At 41.9% G+C, this 26,688-nt stretch overlaps 1 protein-coding gene across 1 annotated transcript in view; it reads left to right on the top strand.

Moving 5' to 3' along the window:
• Positions 1-26,688, top strand: part of PTPRG (protein tyrosine phosphatase, receptor type G) — a 355,564-nt gene that overhangs the window by 207,574 nt on the left and 121,302 nt on the right. The window contains exons 7-10 of the mRNA XM_015424628.1: positions 6,697-6,881; positions 10,200-10,308; positions 12,494-12,543; positions 15,439-16,369. Coding sequence (XP_015280114.1) covers positions 6,697-6,881; positions 10,200-10,308; positions 12,494-12,543; positions 15,439-16,369 — 1,275 coding nt within the window. The remainder of the gene's footprint in view (positions 1-6,696; positions 6,882-10,199; positions 10,309-12,493; positions 12,544-15,438; positions 16,370-26,688) is intronic.

Raw genomic sequence — 26,688 nt, 5'->3', positions numbered from 1 at the left:
CCTAGAGTCGGATTTGACTGGCTTTAAAGCAAGGGAACCTTTACCTTTACCTTTTTACTCATATATAAGGTTGTACCAATTTCCCCCTCAGGACTGAGGGGACCCCCACAAAAAGGTGCCTGTACTGTATGTAGCACCAGTTAGCAAAAACACTCCCCTCCCCCCTAAAAAAGCCCTGGTAAACTTCATATCACCCTGTCCTGGGTAGCCCAGGCTAGCCCGATCCCATCAGATCTTGGAAGCTAAGCAGGATCAGCCCTGGTCAGTATTTGGATGGGAGACTACCAAGGAAGTCCAGGGTTGCTAGGCACAGACAGGCCATGGCAAACCAACTCTGTTAGTCTCTTACCTTGAAAACCCTATTGGATCGCCATAAGTCAGTTTGACTTGACAGCAAAAAAAACCCCAACAGACTCATATCTCTGGGTAACTGCATTTATTCACGGTATCCTGTAACCCTTTATTTCTATCACTTCACCCCTCCAATCACATCCTCAGAGGAGTTTAAATAGGTGCTGTATATATTATTGACTATGTTTCATCTGAGCTGGGGATTGCCAAGGTGTAGCCAGGGAGCCATCTTCTTCCAAACATACCCGGGTGCAATAATGCAAGTTATTGAAAACTTTAGTTGCAAAGATGTCAATTTATTTATTTTTTACTAAAGGACACCAGTAGATGAAGGTGGAGGCAAGAAAAAAACAGCCCCCGCTGTGGAATCTCTTGGCTGAAGAGACTGTTTTAGCACTGTGTGATGTAACAGTAGAGAAGAACTTATGTGCTGTTGAAACAGAGTAGCTTTCTGCCATCTATAAGTATCTAATGAAGTGGTCTTTAAGGCCACATTTAGGCTACCATAAATGTGCTAGAGGACTTTTCCTTTGTTTTTGGTACAACAAACAACTGTGGCTACTCCCCAGGATTTATTTATTCCCTTCCTTCCTTCCTTCCTTCCTTCCTTTCGCCACGACTTATTTATTCCCTTCCTGCCTTCCTTCCTTCCTTCCTTCCTTCCTTCCTTCCTTCCTTCCTTCCTTCCTTCCTTCCTTCCTTCCTTCCTTCCCTGAGTAGCTACAAACATTTCCCCTTCCCAGATTTGAAATGGATGGAAGGGATTCGAAGCAAGCTTGAACTTTGACATGTCCCCAGTTGATTGTGTGGGCAGTGCGGCTACTACCACCAGCACCATCCGCCTTGCCTTCCTTATTCAGGAGGAGTCAAGTTTATTTAGCATCATAATCACCGTTAAAAGGAAAAGAAATAGTGCGCCTGTAGCTCTGGATAACAACGACACCTATAATAACAATAGGGGGGACATCTCCTCTGAAAAGCTGCCAAATTACTCTTCTTTTTCTTCCTCCCCTCCCCTTCTTTTCTGGGGTTAGGTGCGTTATTAGCTACTGTATTGTGTAGCATCTTAATTAAATCATCATGTGGAATTATCAGATCAAGTGTTTTTTGTTCTATTGTGTCCTGAGCAGGTTTGGGTAAATTAAAAATCCATATGCTTTCATTTGTAAACAAGGAAGAAGAAAAAATTGCCCACTCATCAGTCCAAATGTTCTCGTTAGCACTTATCACAGCATGCTCTTCCCTTGTTCCTTTAGAATAATTAGGGGTAGGAGGACTCTGGGTAATTTGTGCAGATAGTGATGGGTTCTTAATATAAACAAGGGTCTGACGCAGAGGCAGGGTCCAACTATCACTAGATATCGCAGTACCATGTAAACAGGGCAAATCCGAGAGGTGAGTGATGGGTGGATCCCACCCACCCACCCACCAGGTTATTGGATGCTTCCTGTTAATTTAAAAGACAGCTCTTTTTTTCAGAATGCTGTAGCCCCATAGTCTACTGGGTTTTCTGCTAAGGCAGGAGGTTCTGCACATGGTTCAGCTCTGCATAATATAGTAGTATACCAAGATCATGGTATAGGCCCACTAGGCAGAAGCATTAACAAGGTGGCATGTACAACAGCTATCTACGGGCAAGGAATGGTCCAGATGGGGCATAACTCCAGATAGTTCATGAAGTGAATCATGTTCCCTGCTGGTGGGAGGGGGGAGGGACAAGATGATATCCAGTGGATAGAAGAGTATTTGGAATTGATGCAATTACAGGTTTGGCCTTTTAGTTTTAAAAAATAACAGAATGATATTTTAATTGATATGAAAATGCATTTTTTTAAAAAAATCCTTAACCTTTCTTGTGACCAAGCAGGCCTACTTCTGCATTCCTAAGCACTAATGCTAAGAAAGGGTTGCTGTAGCACCATTGCAATGTCCTGTTTTGAGCCCAGTTTCAGAGCATAGAGTGCAAGGGATCATTGACCATGACATTGAGGTAAAGAACTGAGAATGGGCCATAGGAATGGATAATGTGCAACCCTCCCTGAGGTGCTGGCCTCATGCCAGGGATGGAAGTAAATGTGGCTCTTTTGGTTGAGGGTAATAGAAAATGCGGCTCTTTCACAAGCCTACTGGGTTTCCAAAACTTCTTCATTCTTAGTGCTTGTTTTCTGTTGGGGCTGATACTTTCGGATCCTGAATTTACTCAGATCCATGTCAGTGTTGTTTTCAGTGCTCCATCTAACATAAACTGTGATTTAGCATACTGCCTACGTGACCTGGTTTGGCTGTCTTAGGCCCCGGTCACACGGGAGGTTTAGGCCCGGAAGAGGGACAGATCGGGGGTGCAGCAAATGGGCGTGATCACACCGCAACATCTGGGAAGCGGCGCACACCCATCCCTGATCCAGCCCTTCAAGCCGAAAATGTGCATGAAAAAAGAACCTGTGAAAGAGCAGGACTTACCTGAAATGCCGCAGCAAGCGTGGCCGTAGGATCGCCGGCGCGCCTGTCTTCAGGAGCATTTGAGGCTCCCGGCCGAACTGCGCATGCGCACACATGCACAGCCGGCTGCTTCATTCTCCCTTCAGTGGCTTCCCCCCCAGCATCTGATAGTGCCAGGGAGCAACTGCGCGGCGGCTCAGGGGAGCGCAGGGGATCTATGGAATCCCCCCGCCGTGTGTTTCTTTTAGGGCAGCTTTAAAAAGCTGCACCCAAGGCTTCCCCCCCCCCCCCCGGTGTGGCAGGGGCCTTAGACTGGCAAAAAAACGAAGAAGTCAGAATATGAGAAATACATGATCAGATGCTTCTTTCTTATAGTCTCCTCTTAGCTTTGGTCCATTTTCATGCAAATATACCTTTTCACAGGTTCCCAAACTTATTTGGCCTACCGCCAAAAGGCTGCTTTAGATAGATTCTGGACTCTTCTTTCTTTATGCTTCCACCACCCCCTTATTTGTATTCAATGCCCCCTAATTGCACCCAAAGCTCCAACCACCTTCGTTCCAACACCCTCGGGGGCGGTATTGCCTACTTTGGGAACCGGTGCTTTAGATGCTTCAAAGCCGTCTTTATTCGACCCCATGCCAGAACGTGGTCCCTTCATCTACATTCTACAATCATGTAAAACCAACCAACACAACCCATGTGTAGCTTATTTCAGTGTAGTGGGGTTTGTTTGTTTGTTTTGAAGACTTTGAATTTGAATTTAGTTGGGAAAGTAGAGGTCACAACATATCCATATCAGAAATCATTCTTCTTCAGTTTTTTCGGAAGTGCAGCCCAAATTGCTCTATGTGTGCTTTTGACATTGCTAATGAAAACATGAGATCTCTGTGTTGCAACTTGTCCGTTACCTGCTTAGCCTATACTCTTCCTCAAAGGAGCACTACACTCCAAAGTGTAGTGGTTAAGTGCACAGACTCTAATCTGGGAGAACCGGGTTTGATTCCCCGCTCCTCCACTTGCAGCTGCTGGATGACCTTGGGCAAGCCATAGTTCTGTCAGAGGTGTTCTTGAAAACAGCAGTTTCTGTCAGAGCTCTCTCAGCCCCACCTACCTCACAGGGTGTCTGTTGTGGGGAGGGGAAGGGAAAAGAGTTTGTAAGCCACTCTGAGACTCCAAGTGAAGGGCGGAGTATAAATCCAGTCTCCTCCTCGTCTTCTTCTTCGCATTTCCCTTCTCCATTTTATTCTTACAACATCCCTGCAAAGTAGTTTATTCTGAACAAATGAGACTGCTCCAAAGTCACCCAATGCACTCAATGGCTGAGAGGGAGTGTGAACCCAAGTCCTACTCTAACAACTCCGCGCGGAGCGTGGGGGGGGGGGGGGACGACAACAGGGCCATTTGGCCCAAGCCTCACATTCTTGGGGGGGGCCCCTCAAACTTACACTTTTGACATTAAATCACATGTTAAATAAAAATGGGAACATTTATTACAGTCTTGCAATATTCTTTTTCTTATTGTATTAAATGTAAACATTTAAAATATAATACTACTAATTTTGTATCATTGTTTTTGCATTTCTTCATTTTTTAATTTACCGGGGGGGGCCCTCCAAAATGAAAGTGGCCTGGGCCTCTCTTGACCTCTGTGAGGGCCTGACCATACTGTCTTCCTATGTGATGTTAACTTACATTGAATCAGATAGTTAGTCCACCTAGCTCAATAGTGTGACCACTGGCTTTCTGTGGTCTAAGGCAGAAAAAAGGTGTTTCCTAACTCTTGCCATCCTTTCACTGAGAATTGTCAGAGACCGAATGTGGGACCTTCAGCTTGCAAAACATGTGCTCTGCCACTAAGCCACAGCCTTCCTCAGTGTAGGCAAAATAGTACTGAAATTATGTGGCATTGTACATTACATGTATTGCAGTGTGTAGAGGATAGGGTGGACAGAATGTGACCTAAGTCATCCCTGATTCAAACCTCACCTCAGCCAGTAACTCAGTCAGTGGCATTAGGCAAGTCAATATCCTCTGAGCCCCCCCTGACTGAAATACAGAGATATGAATCCTGGCCTACCTGTTGCCAGGAAATTATGTATGTGGAACACTGAGAGCACTTGAAATTCCTAGAGGCAAGATGGCGAGTGAAGCTTTGAACTTCCAATGTCAGCAAATATTCCCTTCTGGCCAGCATTCCCTGGGATTGAGGTTAGACTTTGGCAAGCGGGCTTGAGATCCTGTCTAGCTGTAATGTCCGTGAATCAGGGTTTCCAAAGCTTAAAAATAGCTGGTCTTTGTAGCACAGAAAGTATAGTACTTTATCAGTAGCCTGTTAGTGCCACCTAGTGTTGTCTCTTTACATTTCTGTTAGTTAAAGGAGGGTGGGGGGGACCCTGATCTGGCCATTGTTGTAAGGCAGAATTCTTATTTCACACAGAAGACAAGCTTCCTAGTTGCTGTCCTCTTCTGTGAGTGGTGGTTCTTTTACTGGAATGTGGGTCAGTTTACTCTCCCCTTTCTCTACCAATCTAGAATTAGTTCACCATGATCCCTACCTCTAGTTCTTCCCTTGCTACTGCTGAATGGGTTTTCAGCCTTTCTAATCCCATACTGTTTATCAGTGCTTTCTGTTGCTAACATATTAATGTGCTATAGCACATAAGAGCTCCAAAGTCACATAATTGTGCTAGTTGACGACTGTGAACTGTTCATTGCCTTTGGGCTAATGAACGGGCTAAGAAGATAAGGAAAGGTGGGTGTTAAAATGAGCTACTGTGAGTTAGCATGATGGGAAGTCGTTTTGGCCATGTATTTCTCAGGGACCACAATGAAGGAGCTGTTTATGCAGATACCTAGGAAGAGGAGTATCCTTTTTACCTTTGTTTCTTGCACAGCAGCAGATACCAAAAGGAACCTGTTCGAACAGCCATCTTCCCTCTTTAATAGTTCTTGTGAGGCACATAGAAGGTTGTGTTCCACAGAAGCAGGATGAGCCTGCTTGCGGGATGGGCAGGGTATAAATATAATAAATAAATAAATAAATAAATAAATAAATATTTGATGCATCTTAGATGATCATTCTTAGCTCTCCTACAGTTTAATACTTTTTAAAACTCTGACAGCTTGCAACACCTTAGATAGCCGTGCCAGCATTTGTAATGAAAAAGAATTTGGAACGCAACATTTTTAAATGATGTGGTTGTTTTTTGAAAGTTCCTTCCATTCTTTATATTTGCTAACAAGTGCATAGATTAGCTGTACCATTTGTGCAAGTGTTATTATTATTGTGGACTCTCAGGCAGTGGGCCTATATAAACCATGAAAACTAATGAGAAGCCAAGTAATCTTTCCCCCTGCAGTTGATATCATTTAAAAAGTTTTTGTCTGATTCACATCTTACTCTCTGTTTGATTGACTGAAATTATTTTTATGCTACTTCAGAGCCAAAGCACACAAGGCGGTACACAGAATTTAAAAATATGTATATAGATAACACAGCAATCAATAAAAAGCAATAAAACTAACAACAGTGAGTACACAAACACCGGAGCACTTGGATCTATGACTTCAGTAATGGTGAACTGCTTAACTCTTATGGTGGCAGAGAAAAAGGTATGAGCACACTTTGATGGGATGAAAATTCCATCAGGAGGAAGGAAGGCAGAAAAAGTATAACTAGCAGCAGATGTAGGAGCTGTTATAGTGGCAGTGAATAGAGCTTGACGGTGTGATCCTAAGCAGAGCGCACCCCTCTAAGTGCATTGAAGGCAAACGACTCAGAAGTGTGCAGTTCTGGCTAGAGGACTGCACTGTGAGTGACTCTAAGGTGAGATCTGGCTTCCTAGTGGCTTCCCCACTCCCTTGTATCTTAGAATCTCATGCTTATTTCCCCCCTTTGTTTAGTTTGCAGCACTCCTCCTGTCAATATGAAAGTGCAGCCGGTGAACAGAACAGCTTTGCTAGTGACCTGGAACCAACCAGAGACAATCTATCACCCTCCTATTATGAACTATATGATTTCCTACAGCTGGACTAAAAACGAAGACGAAAAGGAGAAGACCTTCACCAAGGACAGTGACAAGGACCTGGTAAAACTGCAGCATCAGAAATTGCCATTACTATTGAGATAGCTTTACTCTGTCTTTCCTCTGTAGAAGGTGGGGTGTTTTTTTTTTTTTTTTAGTGTTTGGAGCATAAATTGAGTTCATGATTTCTACTCAGACCCATTTAAAACCCATGAAAGGTGTTAGGTGCTACCACTGTTCCCTCTAAGCTCCCTCCGGCTCACACATTTTTGTCTTCGCTCAGGAAGGATGGCTCCAGAGCAAACTAATTTATGCAGCAGCCAAATCTCTCGCTCACAACTTTAATGCCAGTAGCTCACAGAGTAGAATTTTTGCTCACAAGACCCCACAGCTTAGCCCGCCCCGGCCCCCCCGCCGCCGCCCGGGCGCAGGGCTCTTTTTGTAGCAGGAGCTCCTTTGCATATTAGGCGACACACCCCTAATGTAGCCAATCCTCCAAGAGCTTACAGAGCTCTTCTTACAGGGCTACTGTAAGCTCTTGGAGGACTGGCTACATTAGGAGTGTGTCACCTAATATGCAAAGGAGTTCCTGCTACAAAAAGAGCCCAAGGCATTACAGCACCCAGTTCTGGTCCTCTGGTTTCTCAGCAGGTTCTTTTACTTGTACTGGTGTGAAGACTGCGTGGGGACTAGTTTGCTTGATGAGGAAACTGTCAGGCTGGATTCCTACTCTTAGACCCAACACCTAATCTTGAAAATCTCCCTAAAAATTTTAATAGTTTCTAGTGTGAACAGGCCATGAAAGACAACTGGGGACTCTTTGCTTTAGCAGCACCATTCCTTGTTTGCCTTTGGAGCTGTCTATACAGTCATATGTATGGTTACGCAACAAAGTAATGGTTTAGATTTTATAAGAAGCAGAAATGCTGGTCAGGAGTGTCTGGATGTGGATAGGAATACCAATCTGGCTCTTAAGATGGGATCTACTTGGCATTCGACTTGCTTGTCCAAGCCGAGGCAAGCGACAACTGTACAGCTCTTTAGAATTCCATGTGTATAGACTCAAAGTGACATATTCCATTTTGAAAGGCCTCCGTTTATTGTTAATCAAAGCAAGCTCCTGGAATAATGAAATCAGTAATTGTATATGCACATAAAAATGCAGCTGCAATGAGTGAAATTTCTAATGACAGTTATCTTCTTTTCTCCTCCTTTGCAAATACTCACTCCTTGGGTATCATTCAATCAGTTATAGAATAATACATCTCTTATTCTCCCTTAGATTGAGGTTCTTTTACTTAATTTCCATTTATATTTTCAATTTCCCCCCACTAGAAGTTGTTATCTGGGTCACATTAGGGTGTGATGTGCTTCACAAAATCAGAAAGCAATCTTCTGAAAGGCATCCAAGGTTACGATGTATTATAATCTCAGCCTTGTCATCACTTCACACTCTTATTAATTAGCAATAAGAAGAGATTCTGTTAATCAGGAGGAATATGTGTTCACAAACGGGAGGGGGAACAGTCCCTTCCCCAGGAATGGCTGTTGCACAAGTTTCAGCTTTTGTTATTCTAGAGCTGATTGCTTAGCTGTTGCAGGTGCTTCCATTAGCTGACACTTAGGAGCCATATATTTCAGCTAGCACCAACCTGTGGTCAACAGGATGGCAGCCCAAATGGATCTTCTTTCTGAGCGCTTCAGGTGCTATTCCACAGGTGTCCTCTTTCCTGCACCGACTGGGTGCTCCTCTATCCATCACTCCTATCTTCCATGGAAGTGAAAGAAGAAATAAGATAGGGAACATTTCACCTTCTGCAGCCAATCCAGGGCTCCTGTAAGCCAATTCATGTAACCTGCAAATGCATTGGAGCAGAACTGGCCCTCACTATGCCGCTATAGATGGAAGTGCTTCATGGATGCTCTTAGCTCCCTACTGGAAAGGAAGCGACGCATGTCTTCTCACAGCTTAGGGTTCATCTTTCAACCACAGGATTGAACCCACACACCTGAAGCTACGTTATACTGAATCAGACCTTTGGTCTATCAAGATCAATGTTGCTTGCCCTGATTAGCAGCAACTCTCCAAGGTATCAGGTAGAGGACTTTCACATCAACTACTACCTGAACCTTTGAACTGGAGACACTGGTTATTGAACTTGGGACTTTCTGCATTAGTGGCTTGACCACTAAGCCATGGTTCAGCTACAAAGAGATGCTTCTAGCTGTTGCTAAAGCCTTGAGATTACAGGTATCATGCAGGGTATGAGGGTAAGAGCATGAGAGAAAAGTAGGTAGGTAGACCCTAGGGAATTTTTGTAAAACAAAACAAAACCATTTCCATTCACATCCTCACCACCACATATGGATGGCCCTGAATGTCAGCTTTCAAGTAGATGTATCAAAACTATGTATGTAAGCTTGGCAGAAACAAATAATCAACTTAGAGAGTCACAAATAAACAAGAAATTTGTTCAGTGTCTTTACATAATTACCTGGTGGATGTAGCTCTTCTATGAGCTCAATAATTTGTTTTAGGGGTGTAGCTTCATGTTGTCATTCCCCAAATTCTTTTTTGGTCAGTGCATGATCACTGGGAAGGTTTTTAGTTATTTCACAAGAACTACTGCAGGCACAGGCTGAATAATTTCAGTAGTATCCTGAACAAAAGTAAGTGTTGGTTGTACAGGCAAGAGCCTTTTCTCCGAGGCTCGTTCTAGTTTTGAGTCACATTGAGGCCACCTAACTGAGGTGATTACACAAGCCTTTAATGTCAAACATAATGTGAATATAGGCAGAGGGATATAAATCTAGGTCTGCACTCCTACACTCTTTTTTAAATGTTCAGATTATCGGCTGCTTTACCAGTTCCATTTTGGGAACCATCATAAATCCATTTTGGTCTTTTCAGGGTCATGAAAAGAGGGAAAGTGCCCTTCCCAGTCACTGGTAAAATTGTACACTGAGCTTTGAACACCTTCCCATGTGGCAAGACTTAATTCTTGAGACGAGTGTTAAATGATAGTTACTGTTTACCATTTGCTCCCATGGAGGCATGGGATGGATTCAGTTATGAGATTCCCCAGATTCCTTTACAGTGCCACCTTCACCTGAGGTCCACTGGTTATTGTAGGTGAAGAGCACCATTGAATCCATACAGAAAAGTTTTATAACTTCTCTGGAATTCTGTGTCCATTGGCATAATCCCTTACGTTAGGCCCACATTCAAGGGGGCAAGTTCCTCTCTGATCATACAGTAAAAAAAAAAAAAAACACCTTGGTATAAAATGTACTTTACGTTTTGTTTATGTTTTACAGGCTGATTGTTCAGGATCCTGTTGGGAGGGATAAAACTGAATAATATCTATTTTTTTTAAACAGAAAGCCATCATTAGCCATGTCTCACCTGACATCCTTTATCTGTTCAGAGTTCAAGCAGTTTGCCGAAATGACATGCGCAGTGATTTTAGCCAAACAATGCTCTTTCAAGGTAAAGCCATGTGATTTTCCTTTTCTTTTGTAACTTTCTCTTTGCCTACAAAAGGGTGTTGATAAAAAGATTTGCAAGCCAGTGCTACCTTTAGGAGCAGTGCTTCTGTCCGGTCGTTACCGTTCAAGGTTAGTAGGAATGGTCTTTTGTGATTTATGATTCACAGAATAGCTGGCGTTCAAGCCAGTGAATTTCTTCCCTTAGAGTGGGGCACAGATAAAGAGTGGGAATTGAACTCTGGCCTGGTGTGAGCTCATGCCTGCCTGCTGCTGTCTGCTGTCAACATGTGTTGGAGCATAAGGGCCCTGCACAGTCCTTGGTCTCCATGGACTGGGGCAACAGGGAGGTCTTAATAACCGTAACTTTCCTGAATACTCTGATTTCTCCTCAGTACGCAGGAACCCACTCTGCATACTCTATCACCAGTTTGCTAATCAGGGAAGTAATAAATGCTATTAGCCAGATCAGCGTATTTCATTCCAAAGGGCTCTAAATGTAATAACTGCTATCTGAATAGAACAAAGGTAGTGTAATGTGAGGTGGGCTCAAAGAGAACTTTTCAGGTCTTTCGTCCCACTGCAGCTCTGCCACACATGCGCTCTCGCCATGAAAGTGAGGAGCTGCCGTCAGAGGTATAAGCCAGGAAATATCCACTGTGTACATTGAAATGCTTGTGGACATCATTATATTCTGGACCATCGCTCCCATAATCTTTACTTTTCCATAAACTGCCACTGTTTGCCATTCAGACATAATGACAACTATGGTTTGTTGCTAGATGAGTGAATGAATAATAATAATTGTTGATTCTTCAGCTGATCTTTTTTTAGTACACATAATTGCTTCTGATGAATATTTGTTTGTCATATTCCAACTGCAGTTTGTCTTAAGTGGCATTGTAGGATTGACATAATAAACAGGGCAATAATTTTGAACAATGGGGAAGTGTTAGCAAAGCAGAAGCCAGAGTCACTGCAAATCTGGCATTTATCAGAGTCCTTTGCTAGAAATGGACTTCTCTCCATCCATTTCTCTGGTTAAATTGCATTGTCACTCCTCTTAATGTGACTTTTCTTGTCACATCTGCTGTGTTTAAAATGCATTACAAGAGGGGTTTGCAGTCTCACTTAAATAATGGATATTTGCTGGAATTCACCTATTGAAAGTAAAAAGTAGAACAAGTTATAGGGATAGCTTAGCTTAACAATTTTCTTTTTTTTAAAAAAATCATAGAGCCTTGTCAGGAAAGAGAACTCATTTCCAGGATTTTCTACTCAATTGTGGGGGTCTTGTCTTTTGACAAGTAAAACCGGGTACAGCCAAACAAAGAAGCAAAAGAAAAGTATTGAATAAAATAAAATTCCAAATACAAATTCCTGGCATGAGGAAGATATATATAATCACAATATGTTCCATAAACCTTGAGTAAAAACTCTAAATAAATAAAATATGGACGGGAAAAATGTTTTAAATTTTAATTACAAGGACAAGAAAGCTAGCTCCTAATAAATCTGTATTTAGGCACATTTGAAAACAAAGTACTGACAGATATAAAAAGTACCCAAAAAAATAATCCTGGTTCCTGAATGTACAAATCTAAACCAGTACCAGGAAAAACCACTTTACAGAAGAAATGGAATTGTCTTTTTGATGCCTGGCCACAGGTGTGCTGCTGCTTAATAGGCTGTGATACCTGAATGTATCTGTAACTGTGCCATTTCTCCTGAGGGGAAAAAATCAAATCCCATGTGAGAAAATTGTATCAGGAGTAATTACCACACTTTTACTTTAACTACAGAAATAGAAGCTCATTGCTCCTGCAGAGAAGGCAAGTCTGGGTCTTCTCACATCATTTTATACTGACAAAATACCAATATTTTGACAAGCAGATGGATATGGACAGTTTAAGGAAAGAAGAGTCTTTAAGAGTCAGAACCTTGCAGGGTGCATTGCTGGCTTTTACAAGTGGAGAAGAATCAAAGAGAACTTGAAACAGGGGAAGGGCAAAAATGCTTGAAGTCCCTTTCTGTCCATAAGGATTGTTTGTTTCCTTTATTCCTCAGTGTGAGCAACTGAGCTCCTTTTTAAATTGTGTTTTAATTTTTTTTTTTTTAATCTTTTAATTCTGAGGTAGTTTTTACCAGTTTGATAATCCGCTTAAATATTGTTTTTCTCTGTTCCTCAGCTAACACAACTCGAATTTTTGAGGGGACCAGAATAGTCAAAACAGGAGTGGTAAGTTTTGGAAAATGAGTTGCTGGCATGATCATTTTTTTAAAAAAAAAATCATTAAAAAGCTGCACCATCTTTACCCACCAGGTGGCAGCACAATGTAGTAAATCTCCAATAAAATAAACTCTGAATGGAATTAATAAATGCAGCAGATTTTCATATATTATCTTGAGATGCCTTTTGCCATTGGATAAGTCTCAACTGCCTGAGAGAGACACATATAATACTAGGAATAACAATTATATCCTTACATTGGTAAACTTGGGTTTTTGCTGTAAACAAATGTCCATGATTTCAAAATCTTTGGCACTTAAGCATCATTATAAAATGTTCAGACAAACCTGTGGACTGAATCAATATGGTGAGAACATACTTGTCACCAATTTATTTCATCTTCTTTGGAAGTTCTGCACAAACGCCAGCCAGGATTTCAAAATGTGCTAGACGTTCAACATTCTTTGTCATACTTAGTGAAATGAGCAGGATAAAAAAAAAGCTGGCCAAAGCTTCCAAGGTGCAGTTTTCCTGTGGTAGGAATTTATCTTAAAATCTCCGTCCCACCGTATGTGCAGTAAAATCCTCACACACCCCAGGAATACGTTTTGTAACACTCTTGCTTCAACAAGTTAATGATACTAGCGTTTGGACGAGGATGTAACCTCAGCTGACGCTGTATGGTTTTTCTCAAGGTGCATATTTTAAGGAACACGAGAAAAGCCCAGTGGGGTCATACCCATATTCCAGTATAACAGCACCTTGTTTTGCACATTGTGTATCTAGTTGTGTCCAGAAGGCCACAAGTGGGAGATGAAGGGAACAGCTGCCCCCTCCCGTTCCCGCCGCGCAGTAACTGGTATTCAGAGGTCCATGGCCTCTGAACATAGTACTTTCATTTAGTCGTCATGCTGAATTACCATTGGAAGACCTATCCTCCATTAATTTTCCTGCTCTTTTTGCGTTTTGTGGCAATGAGTGCCATAAGTTAACAAAGTGCCGTGTGACACAATATCTGTTCGAAGTGTACTGCCCATCTCCCCGAACTTTCTGTATGCCTTTTCTTTCATGAATATCGATCACACCCCAGCTTAGTGACCCTTTCCCCCTTAACTAAAAAAACTCTCCTTCTTTTAGCCTGTCCTCATAAGGAAGGTGCTCCAACCCCTCAACCATTTTTGGGCATCCTTTTCTGCACCTTCTTGTAGCAATCATCTTTATGATTTTTCCCTCCCAATCTACTCAACAAATGGAACAAGCAAAGGCATGGATGTCCATTTCTATAAATGTTTTTAACTTTTACATCTCTTTAAAAATGAATTGTAGTCTGGCTGTGTACACTTAGAAGGGGTCGTGACATTCAGTTATCTACTGTGAGAGCTGCAACTGAAACATAATTGTGATCGTGTATTTTCAAGATTACGTCAGTATGAATTAGTTCACCGGAATGTATTATTTACTCATCTTTTTGTAAATCCATGCAAGGAGGCAAAAGACTGGCAGAGAGATGTGTTCTTCCTCCTTGTTAAACACAGGTTTATATTTACAGAAGAGAATCTTAGCCTCTGATGCAATTGATCATAGGGGGCCCTGACTTAACTTACATTAGACTGCATCTTTGTTTGAGGTTAAATAAATCCAAAAGAGGGGTATAATTTTATGAATGACTCCCTCGGGTGTCATTTAGTACACTCCTCTTTCTAGTATAAAAATATAGCAGAATACTCGAATATTTGCTGAGTGTATCGCAGCCTCGCTGATAATGGTACAAACAGACAACATTAATAGACCCCAGAAGGTTTGCAAGGAAGCCCGGCTGCTCTTTTATTATTATTTTTCCTACTAGGGCATGCAGGGAAACTCACAACTCAGATTGTGGAAGGCAGGCTAACACTTTTCCATTTGGGAAAAACTATGGGAGAGGCAGGCAATGGCAAACTGCCTCTGAGTTTCAATGGCAAGCTGCCTCTTGCCTTGAAAACCCTCCAGGGTCACCATCAGTTGGTTGTGACTTGACGGCACTTTCCACCCCCACCAAAGGTATGGGGAAAATGCAGCTGGAAGTCTACTCGAACGGCTGCTTTCTCACAGAGGGCCATCCTCCCTAATGGAGTCGTGCCAGCTGCTCTGTACTACTTTGGCCTCCCACAGCCTGTCCACCTAGTTAATACTGAGATTATTATTTCAGCTGTAGCAAATGAACAACTTTGGTCTTATTTGAGGGAGTTTTCTGGTGATAACTTCACAAATCATGTGCCTTTAACAAGGCATGTCAGTGATTGCTAAATATAATAAGCCTTGGCAAAATTATTTCCATTCCCTACTGTCCAGAGAAAAATGAAATGGGACATTAGAGTGAGAGGGAGAGAATGAAAAATGCCAAATGAGCCACATAGTCCTGTGTTATTATGCATATCGTCTAGAGCCCACTAAAAAAAATAACAGTGTGGAACTGATGTACCGTCCCCCAACAAGGTATCAACAGCCCTAATTAAAAAGCTTTTTGTGTTTTGCAAAATAATTATAGACACACACAATCCAAAATTAAAATCCCTCCAGTCCTACGAATTTCAGTGGGAGAGATTTAAGTATGTGTTGTTAAACTCTCCTATTGAAATCAATGGAAATTTAAAGTACCCAACTCTGGCTGGATCATAACTACGGGGGCGGGGGAACAAAACTGTTATTGGTGGGAAAATGTCATGTAAAGTGCCAGACCTTGTAGAATTCATAGCTATGAATGTATATTTCAGGTTAAAGTAGAAAACTATAACCTCTCCCTCTCTCTCTGAAACATAGTGTAGTTGTTTTATAATGTTGTTGTTATTTGTCTTGTAAATCTTTGTGTTGTCGCCAGATAGATTTAACTACATTTGTTTAAATATACTTGTCTTATTTAAACAGAATAATGGGCAGAATGGAGTGTTTGGAAAGAAAAGGAAATCAAAAGGAAAAAAGAGCCGAGGTAGAATGTCAGGTACCTCTACTGATGGTCTCTCTGCTGTGTTTTCTTCTCTTGTTCCCCCTGGTGATTTCTTCAAGCCTACAGCTTCTCCTGCACCTTCAGCCGACATGGCTCCCATCAGTTCTGGATCTTCTACTTGGACTTCCTCAGGCCTCCCCTTTTCCTTTGTGTCCATGGCAACTGGGATGGGGCCTTCCTCCAGTGGAAGTCAAGCAACGGTGGCCTCGGTGGTCACCAGCACTTTGCTTGCAGGCCTCGGGTTCAGTGGGAGTGGTATTTCTTCTTTTCCTAGTACTGTTTGGCCCACTCGTCTCCCAACGGCTGCTGCCGCCAGTAAGCAGTCAGTCAGGCCAGTGGTCGCTACCACTGAGGGTCTATCTTCTCCAGGACCAGACAATGATTCCACTCTCACAAAAGACAACGAAGGAGCAGAGGACGGAGAAAAGGATGAGAAAAGTGAAAGTGAGGATGGTGAAAGAGAGCATGAGGACGAGAGAGAAAAGGATTCAGAAAAGAAAGAGAAAAGCGATGTGACAGAGGCGGCTGATGTACAGAATAACACAGAAACGACAGACACCACTGTGGCTCCTAATAGAACTATGGAGGAGGGAGGGAATAAAACCATACCTGAACAAGAGCCGAGCCAAAACATTTTTCCGACAGGTAGGACTCCCAGAGGAGAAGGGGTTACAGAAACAGACACTCAGTCCAAAACAGTCCCTTCCACCCAAGTGCCACCAGCATTCACAAATGAACAATATACTGGACTGATTTCGAGAGGGCCAGACACAGCATCAAGGACACCTTTACCAAATGGAAGATTTCCAGAGGAAAACTCACCAGATAACAGATTTATTACCATTAACCCAGGTGAGTGGCTTTTGTAGGGATTGGGGTAGTGTGGAAGGAGGGGGCTGGAAGTGGATAGAATCACTTCACCATAACAAAACTGATCCTCTTCAGCTGTTTTTGAAGTGTTGTTGTTTCAACATTCGGCTGTTGCCTTTCAGCTTTCAGGTGGCCTCACTACATGTTATAGCAAAGCTTTGCATAACTCTTCCACGCTGTGAACTTCCATGTTTTGAAATATTGGTAATGATAATAATATTTCATACTGTACTATAATTTCTGTCTGTGGATCCAATACACAGGGGCAGTGGGGAGTTCGCCATGCATTAATTTTCTATATGGTGAGGAGTATTCACATTTTTTTTAAAAAAAGCACAAATTTCATAAATGTTTAATGGCGAGGCAAACTGGGGTTTTGTGTAAGGGTGCTTCTCTTTTCTGGCCACTGGCCACCATTTTCTGGAAAGGCCACCCTATGCTCTGAGAGCCACTGCTGTAGATTGCTTGGAGGGGGGAAGACAAGGAAGCAGACAGATTCTTTATGCTGACACAGTCTGCCATCTGCGTACAGTCTGACAGTCTCACCTGACAGCATCTTCCACGTCCGTTGTGTTGTAATGGCTGGGTTCATAACTCTACATAAGCACTTTAAACCCTCCCACATGAAACAGGGTTAACCTGGTTAACCTGGACGGTTTTCATTTAGAGAGCAAGAGTACCGGTTGTGAAAACCATCATAGTTCATTTCAAGATGCACAGGTCAGTTGTATGAGGCAAATATGCTGTATGAGAAAGCTGGGCACAGTGTCCACATCTTGCTGCTTAAAATGTAAAGGCTGGAAGAGATTTTGGATGTTCCTCCCATTGACTTGTTTATGGATTCTTATGTAAGTTACTAGGCTTTTCCTCTGCTGTGTTTGTCACCTTTTGTTCCTTATGTTCTGGTACTGTAACTGTCGTTGATGGAGGCAATCTTGTAATGTATAATTAACTCCTCTCATAAAGGGGCCCTGCTCTTATTCTGTTCTGTGGTATACAGCTGTAATACAAGTTTCTGCCTTTTAGCTGAGATTTACCATTAAGGAAAACAAATAATGGTTACCTACCCTAAATAGTATTGTACATACACTGCAAACAGCCACGTGAAAATAAAAGCTAATAAAAGGGGGAAAGCCTATCCTCTAAAAAAAAAAATCCAGATAAGAAGGGATAGACAAAATCTTGGCAAGTGTATTGTAATGGTGTAATTTTTAAAAGGGTGTGATTTTTAAAGGGCTTTTGAAGAGCAGCTGGATAAAGATCTTTGTAAAAATCTCCCCAATTTTGTTTTGTAAATGTAGTAAAAGGAGGAAGCTTGCCAATGATACAGTAGGGCCATTGAACTACCAATGCAAGAGAGGAGCACTCATGGATGACAGGCTAAATGAGTTCTTTGCATCTGTCTTCACAAAAGAAGGTATAGGAGAGAGGTCAACACTTGAACTATTCTTCTTGGGCGATGAATTGGAAGAGAAGTCACACACTGAAGTGTCCGCATAAGAGAATGTGGAGCAAATTAATTGATGTAAGGAGTGATGATGCAACTAGACCAGCTGGCATTCACCCAAGGGTTCTGAAAGAACTTGCGTGTGGAAGTGCCGAAATGCTGATTCCTCCTCTAAAGGACACAAAAATGGCTAATGAAGGGCCAGCCTTTCAGTGTACAAATCTCCAGATATGATCCTCCGAACTCCAGTCTGTTTTGAAAACTTGCATGTAGTGAGTGGTTTGAATTATTTCGATGCATAAACAGAAGTGACGATTTAGAGACAAATCAGCAAAAAGTTCATTTCTCTGAGCAGGTGAAATAACCCTGGTATTGAATTCTTATCTGCGGGACTTCCCCTGGGGCTTGAAGGCATTTATTGGGTGAACCTCTAAGCCATCTGATCTGAGAACTCAGACCAAATTAACACAATTCCAGAAGGTGGGAAAGGAGCAAATTTAGTGCCAAATATAGCCAAATTCCGTTGGTTTACAGCCCAGTCTTACCAAAATCTGCATGGAAGTTGTCAGCGAAACTGTAAAATGCAGTTCAGAAGCGGACAGGTGGATCAGCTGCATAGTTGTTTCTGGGCCTGCAGAGGGCATACTGGCTTTTCCCAGATGCACAACAAATCGGTGCTCTTATTGTTGTTATTTCCACCTTCCTTTTACGAGCTTCTGTTATTCTGGTGGAAAACATTAGTACATTTAGTATGTAGAAAAACTGGAAGCTCATTTTAAGACAGTTGTCATAGTAATAATGAATAGTTAGTTAAACTGTGTACAAGGCAATAGCTGGAAAAGCAGGGTGTATTAGAGTAGGGTTGTTTTGATGCATGAGACATCTCAAGTCAATAGGGAGAATGAGAGCTGCTTTCTTTTGCCTTTTGCTTCACGTGGACTGTCCATAAAATAGATCTGTGGCTAAGGAGGCCATGGGGAGGGGAAGGGATTGTTGCTGCTACCTCTTTGAATTGTGTCTTACCCCTCCCTCTCTTCCTCATAGATACAAATATTTAACAGATGGATATTGGGATTGATATTGACCTTATAATGAGTGATCAGTAATTTGATTGGGGAAAATGTTTTTTTTTTATTAAATAAAATTGAGAATTGTATTTGTAACTCTTCTGTGTAAGCACAAGTACCCTATCTTGTCATGTTTCCTGTCTTGAATCTTGATCCAATGATAGAGATGCAGGGCAAATACCCGGGATGTTGTCTTCTCACTAACCTCCTCCCTTGTATCCTTAAAACTCTGGACCAAAACCTGTGCTGTTACTTCTGCAGGCTGTGGGCTTCTCTTGACCCTGTTCTCACTTCTTCATTAATGAGATCTTTTCTTTGCCATTATGTGCATCCTGCCTAACTTACAGTATAAGCCTGCATCTATTCCATGTTGTTCACTTTTCTGCTAAATAAATGTTTAATGGTTGTTTTAGCAGCTGTGTGTCCTGTACTCATTACTCCTGTCTCTCTCAAGTATCCCATTTCTTCAGTTGTCACTTCCTACCCCCTTGGGACCACTTTGCATAATAAGGGGTGTGTGTGTTAAAGCTGCCTCCCTGTCATTTGGTGTTCATCCGTGTTCATCCAATCCAAGTGTTTTGTCTTCTCTCTGCAAGCTGCTGTGAGAAACAATTGGTAGTGACATGGAGAGAAAGCACATAGTGGGGGGCTGACTGGATGGCGTAGTGATCTGGCACCCAGGAAATGGCTCACTGCAGATGCTGTTTGAAAATGCTTCTGTGTATTTTATGAAGCCATCCTAATATTATCGTGAATGGGCACTTTGAAACTGTTGTCACAAGTAATTGCTTGTATCTGTTACCTTCGTGTTAAAGCACATGAAATGTGTTCCCTTTCAAACTTCCTTTTTTGGGCTAGGTGCATTCCTACCATCTTGCAAGACAAGTACCTTTCTACGGTTATGTTTCAATGGATAATGTTGCTACCCAGCCACCTAGATGTCTGTGGATGGAGCCAGTTTCTTTCTTCTTATGATGGTGCTTTTATTTCTTTAGTTGTTTTATGTGTGTGTGCTTATCTTTTGCAAGTAGTTCTTAGCAAAGAAGTAAATGCTGCCCAGGACTCCTACCACCTATATATGACTAAGAACAAACACTATACAAGCAATGTGAAGAAATGCTCGCAGAATGTAAGGTTAGAGAGGCTGAAACATAATGTGTGATCCAGGGAAGGTTTGGTAGGGCATTCATTTCTTAAAATTATAAGTGCTGCTCTATTATTTTGAGGGTGTTAACCCCTAATTTTTATTTATTTTTAGATTTCCGGGGGGGTTTCTGCAAACCTGGGGCATTTTCCCGGCTTGTAGAGAGATCTGTGTTCCTTGCTCCCGTCTCCATATTTAAGTATCCACTGATTTGGCAGTGCTGAGAATTAGGTAAATTGGTGCATGCAGGGCTCTTTTTGTAGCAGGTACTCATTTGCATATTAAGCGACACACCCCTAATGTAGCCAATCCTCCAAGAGCTTACAGTAGCTCCTGTAAGAAGAGCTCTGTAAGCTCTTGGAGGATTGGCTACATTAGGGGTGTGTGACCTAATATGCAAAGGAGCTCCTGCTACAAAAAGAGCCCGTAAATATATCTGCTCATAAACTAGGAGAGCATTTTCTAACATTTTTTTGTTTACTTGGGATTATGTAAATTTCCCTGTTGGATGTAAAAACCAAGAGAGTTTTCTTTTTTTACTACAGGAAATTAATCTTTTTTCTGGATCTCCACCAAGTATAGGTTCATCGTACTCTAGCCCAGTAAGGGGGAGGGGGGTCTTCTAAAATATGCATGTAGATTAAAACTAACAAGCATCTGGGCATTTGTCTCATTGAGACTCCCTCCCTTACCATCCCTGTCTCCCAGATATTCATCCTCACATGTTCTTGATCTTCCTTCTCCAGAGGCACTGCAACTGAGACAACACTCGGTGTGTTAAGGCTCATTTAGTCTCCATGTGGGACTTCACTGCTGAATGGATTTCTGTTGCATGGGGGGAAATTTTTTGAACAAGCCTTGAGGGCTGTGCAAAGGCCTTCAGGGATAACCTCATTAGGATAATTAAGCATCTGTGTGGGGATTTTTTCCCTTTCTCCATATGTGGCAACAATTATTAAGTTACAAATTTCTTGTGATTCTTGAGATATTTTGCGGCACTGCTTAAAGAAGGCTGCAGTCACCGAGACAGTTTGCGTGCAGATAAACAAAAGAATCAGACCAGATTTCACTAGCAGACTGTGTACATACAATATGACACTGCAGAAGAGAGTTGCTAGTCTAAACAGGAAAAGGACATATTCAGGTGTACAGAGAACGGAGAAAAATACCTGCAGCTAATCAGAAAGGAATATATTCCAGCTCCTACGTTATGTCACTGTGAGTAGCACATTTTAACTGGTCAGTTTTTGTGAGCTTTAAGAACTCTCAAATGTACTATTATACTGAAAGGCTGCTATTGGAAGTAGAATGCATTGTTCCATTTCAGTATATCTGTTTATAACTGTACACACGGAATTTCTCACGTTTTCCTAATGCTGCATTTGAACACTGTAAAGCAACCTAAACTTGGTATTAAGCTGTGCTTTAGAATTCTGGTTTGTGAAGGAAGCCAATTCCACTTTGACCCAGGTATCCATATTCTACCATTACAACTGATTCCTAAAATCAAGAAGTTTTCAATCACCCGTTTCACACAAAAGGAAAGAAGCATGCAAGCACAGCAACAAGCCAGGTTCTTCACGGACATTGGAATGCATCCTGAGCATCTTCCAACATTTAATGGACAACATTCACAGTCTGGACACTTGCTGTATTTTGTGACATCTATGTTGTATATGTTGTTTTTGCAGGGCTGGGAATGCCACAGAGGGGAGTTTTCATGTACATCTGTCATTGAGGACATCTATTATATGCACAACTATCACTTGTTATGCTGAACAGTGTTACTAGGGGACAGGATTGTGTCTCAGTGGCAGAACATCTGCTTTGCATGCAGGAGGCCCCAGGTTCAATCCCCCGAATCTCCATTTAAAAACATCAGGTAATAGGTGATGGGGAAGACCTCCACCTGAGACCTAGGAGAGCTGTTGCCCGTCAGGTGGGCAGTGCTTCCTTTGTTAGACAGTCTGACTCCATTTAAAGCAGAGTACTTATGGAGAAAAAAACCACATTTGCTCTCAGGGCCCAATATATGCTGGACAGTTAGCCAGTACGATAATATGATTGTCCAGAATGATTGTCCTTTCCTTCATTTTTGGTTTTGTCCAGCCAAGGCACCCTTAGTGGTCTCCTGATGTACTTGTCCTGGCCCAGATTTCAAAATGGACGAAACCAATGCTGAAGGAGGTTTCCTTGAGAAAACAATTCTCATTTCAGCTTGTTGAAACATTTACTCTCAAAGTGTTGGTGATCACTTTAGGTAGGACTCCCTGAAGCAGATACGCTATAATAATTTTTATTCCTTCCTACTGGGATGAATTCCAAGCCAGTAAAAGGCAAACTGAATTAATTCAGCGGTGACATATGCCACGGGGAAGTGTTTGCATTTCTTAGCAAAACTGGAGTTTCCTCACCCTTTAAAAAAAATGGGCAAAGTTACAAGAAGGATACGTTATATTTGTCTACTGCTGCTGAGTTGCCTTTGTTTAAAAAATGAAAGCTGAAAGTGCTGATTTCTGTTGTTGTTGGGCTGCAGAGAAGTAGAACCGTCTGTGTCTCTCTGTTTAATGTACATTTTCTTCAGCATTACTCAGCAGGCCCCCTTTTTATAGGCTTCTCAGTGCTGGACCCCTGCTGGTTGCCCAGATGTACTACGGACGTCTGCAAGCACTGAGCGCCACTACAGCTACTTCTGCGGGTATTGTCTTCTTTATTGGTGTGCATTCTCTTTATAGCTGCAACATAGATTCGAATTTTCTGAGCACCATGACCTCTTTGGCCAGTGTATTGTTGTGCTTCCAGCTATAGTTGAAGGTGCAGTTGGACAACTTTCCCTTTTGTGGGGTTCTCACCTTAAAGTGAATGGGGCTGGAGAGAAATCTTCGTAGCAAAACTTGTAAAACAGTTTTAAAATGTTAGCTACTTAAATTAGCCACTTGCTAATAGTTTTCCAGTGCTGCTGCTTTGGTGTCTCCCTCTACCTAAAGGGTTAGAAGATATCAATCAGCATGATGTACTCTCTCTAATGAGTCCACCAGTTTCCCACATTTCCTTCCGAGACATCCCATGTTTTCATGCAGTTACGTTAAGGAGAACCAGTGGTTCAGTGGGACACTTTACATGCAGTATCTTAGGTAGCAGTTGCTGAAGACCTTCCTCCTGTTGAGACCCTAGAGAGATGCTGCTAGATAGAGTAGACAGTATAGAGCTAGATGGGCCATTGTTCTGGTTCACTATAGGGCAACTTCATATTTTGTGAGTGTTTCCATGTGTTCACAGTGAGTTGGGATTGCGAGTCTCGTTTCAAATGTCTGACTGTCCCCACTCCCTGGGTAAAAAGTGACAGCATTTTGCAAAAACTGCAACCCACTCATCTGCCAATAGTTGAAAATTTCAAAAGAGGCAGATGACAACAGTTTTATGCTTTTTTTCTAAGTTCGACCCTGTTTGTTTTTCGGGTTTTGCAAAATGAGGTCAGTGGACCAGGGAAAATAAATGATGGCTAAATAAACAGTTAGTGTTCCTAGTTTCCCATATAAAACAAAGGGAGCCCATCTGTCTCAAAACATGTTGTGAAAAGGTCTTGCCTTTCTCACTTGCACCAAGTGGGTCAGTGTGATCATCCCTGCCACATGCCTTATTTTAGTCATTAGTCCCTTCATGCTATGATCTTCAATATGTAGCTCTTAACATCCTGGCAGATATGAGAAGTTTTAAAATCAGTTAACTCCATTTACTTGTAGCAGCTTCTTTTCAGTTTCCCAACACAAATTGTGACAAGGCAAGTGACAATTGACTTTGTAGAAAATTATTTTACTCTTGGCCTAAAACTTTTGGATTTGGGGGTCACAGTCAAGCGCAAAACATAAACAAATCACCCTTTGTAGCAAATCCTCAGTGGTATATGAGTAGACATTAGAGTGTATCCTACCACTTTGCTCAGCTGATGGCACTGTGTTCAGTTAGGCTAAGGTGCGTTCAGTCTGCACGCCAGTAGGGAAGCCTCTTGTGTTGGCAGAACATGCCTAGTGTTGAGTGGAGTGGTATGATCCGTACTTCCTTGCAAGTCATTTGCCGACAAAATATTGCCTTAAAATGTTCCTGATAAGGAACTACCCAGTAGTACCTTAACTATTTCGAGAATCATAGAATCATAGAGTTGAAAGGGACCTCCTGGGTAATCTGGTCCAACCCCCTGCACAATGCAGGGAATTCACAAATACTCCCCACTTCACACCCCCAGTGACCCCTGCTTCATGCCCTGAAGATGACAAAAAACCTCCAGGATCTCCAGCCAAACTGGCCTAGAGAAAAATTGCTTCCTGACCCCAACATGGCGATCAGCATTTCTCTGGGCATGTAAGAAGGGGCCACAAGAACTAAGCACTGAGGCAACCCTTCCTGCCCTCCCTCTCATGATTTACTGAGAGTTACTACTGTACTACTTATTAAGTTACTACTTATGTAAAATATTTTTAAATCCACCTTTCTCCTTACCAAATTGGGACCCCAGATGGATAACAAATACTAGAAGAAACCATTTTGATACAATAGGGTACAGTTCTGCACTGGGATTTGGGGAACCCAGATTCAAATCCACATCCACCCATGAAGTTTCCTGGATGCTGTAGTAAGTCTAGCAGATGAACAAGCCTTGATGGAGTTGAAAGAATAAAACAAAAATATGCCAGTCTCTTCTCCAATTAATGTTTCCCCTTTGCTTTTTTCTTAATCGTGACTGATGCTATATTTGAACACATTTGAAATGTGAGTCCCAGCCAGAAATCCTTGCCAGGTGGCCACTAGTGATTTCAAGCCCCCCCCCCCCCGCACTCACATTTCAAAATTTTGCAATCAAATCCAAAAACTGTCTTTTCAGAGGAATTTAAAGTTTGAGATTTCAGAGGAAGACACTGTGTCTATTGACTGCAAGCACTGACTGCCTTCAGACTGTGGTCTCTGTATGGAAGTAAGTAGCCTGGCAAAAGGGGAGGAAGATCTGTTACTAATGGACCTTGCAACAGGACCACGCCTGGACAGAAAGGAAAATATCATAATTGTTCTCTGCAAAGTACACCAGACTCTTCCAACAAGAGACTGATTCCATTGACTTGATAGTTTTGAATGTCATATGCTAATTTATGTACTTTGAGGTCAAAATCTAAAAAAACAAAGTTCAAATAAACCAAGGCCAAGTGGTAGCCCCCACTGAAGCTGCTGTGGTTTAGTTTGAGTTCCAGGAACTGTATGCATATTACTCTTGCTCTTTTTGTAGCAGAAACTCCTTTGCATATTAGGCGACACACCCCTAATGTAGCCAGTCCTCCAAGAACTTACAGTAGCCCCTGTAAGAGGAGCTCTGTAAGCTCTTGGAGGATTGGCTACATTAGTGGTGTGTCACCTAATATGCAAAGGAGTTCCTGCTACAAAAAGAGCCCTGCGTCTTGTTTACAATGTAAGCACATATACGGAATGCAATCATGTCTACTTGCCCCTTCCTCCCCCCTACACATGTTAAACATATGAAAGGCCCAATCCATGTATGATTTATAGGGTTGGAGGCAGGGGATCCCCCGCCACTGATAACCTGGCCACTGGGGGGAGGCTTACCAGGAGAGGGAGGGAGGTCCAGGCCATGTTGCCAGAGACATGATGACACCACTTGCAGCATGCACTGGAAGCAACATCATCATGCTAGCAATGTTATGGTGATGGTCTGGTATTTGGGCAAAAACTCTATGGTAACAGTCATTTTTACCATAGAGTTTTTGCCCAAATACCAGAGCATCGCCACAACATTACAGTGTGATGACATCACTTCCTTCACTTGCTGGAAGTTTTGGACCTGGGCCTCTGTCCCACTCCTGGTAAGTCCCCCCCCCTAGATTTATATGTGCAGAGGACTGGAACAAATTGAGTCTGTACTTTTTCCAGGGTCCCCAATTGCACATTCAGAGCCTGTACATATACAATTAGTATGTTACAATGTATGAAGGAGAGAAGGCCAGTGAGTAAAGAAGGCATTCACATTGCGCATACCTATTCTGTACAGTATTCCTTTATGTTTTGCTTTTAGTTCAGAAGTATTATTCTTAGTCTCTATATTAAAAGGAGAGTTCACTAAATTATTACATAAATTATGTTTTGTGGCATAGTCCCTTGCATTAGTTGGAGAACATTATATTATTCTAAGCTGTCTTAAACCACAAGGAAAAGTGGAGTATAAAATTTTAATAAATAAATAAAATATGGAATACAAATACTCCATAGATTGGATTTTTCCTAAAACATATGGTTTTAATCAGGTTGAGCTTTAATCAGTTTGAGCTATTCAGTAAAGCTTTGAAAAATGTTCATAGGGTATTTATTTCTAAGAGTGCCTTTGTACGTACACTTAGTTTAAAGTACCTTGAGTATGATCATGATTTTAATAGTAGTCACACAGGACCTTTGGCAAAGTTCAGATTACAAACCTGAGCAGTAATATTAGTATTCTTTCACAGTTCAAACATCATCAATCAGTTATTTTAAAGCCATAACCTTTATTTGAAAATAAATGCCCTCCTATTGTCTATCAAAGAGCTATTAAAAGTTTTGGGTTTGTCTCTACAATTGATACAGGTTTTGCTTATAATGTAAAATG

This window comes from Gekko japonicus, unplaced genomic scaffold (assembly GCF_001447785.1).
Source record: "Gekko japonicus isolate JY-2015 unplaced genomic scaffold, Gekko_japonicus_V1.1 scaffold470, whole genome shotgun sequence".
Lineage (NCBI taxonomy): Eukaryota > Metazoa > Chordata > Lepidosauria > Squamata > Gekkonidae > Gekko > Gekko japonicus.
This window is presented reverse-complemented; position numbering and strand designations above follow the sequence as displayed.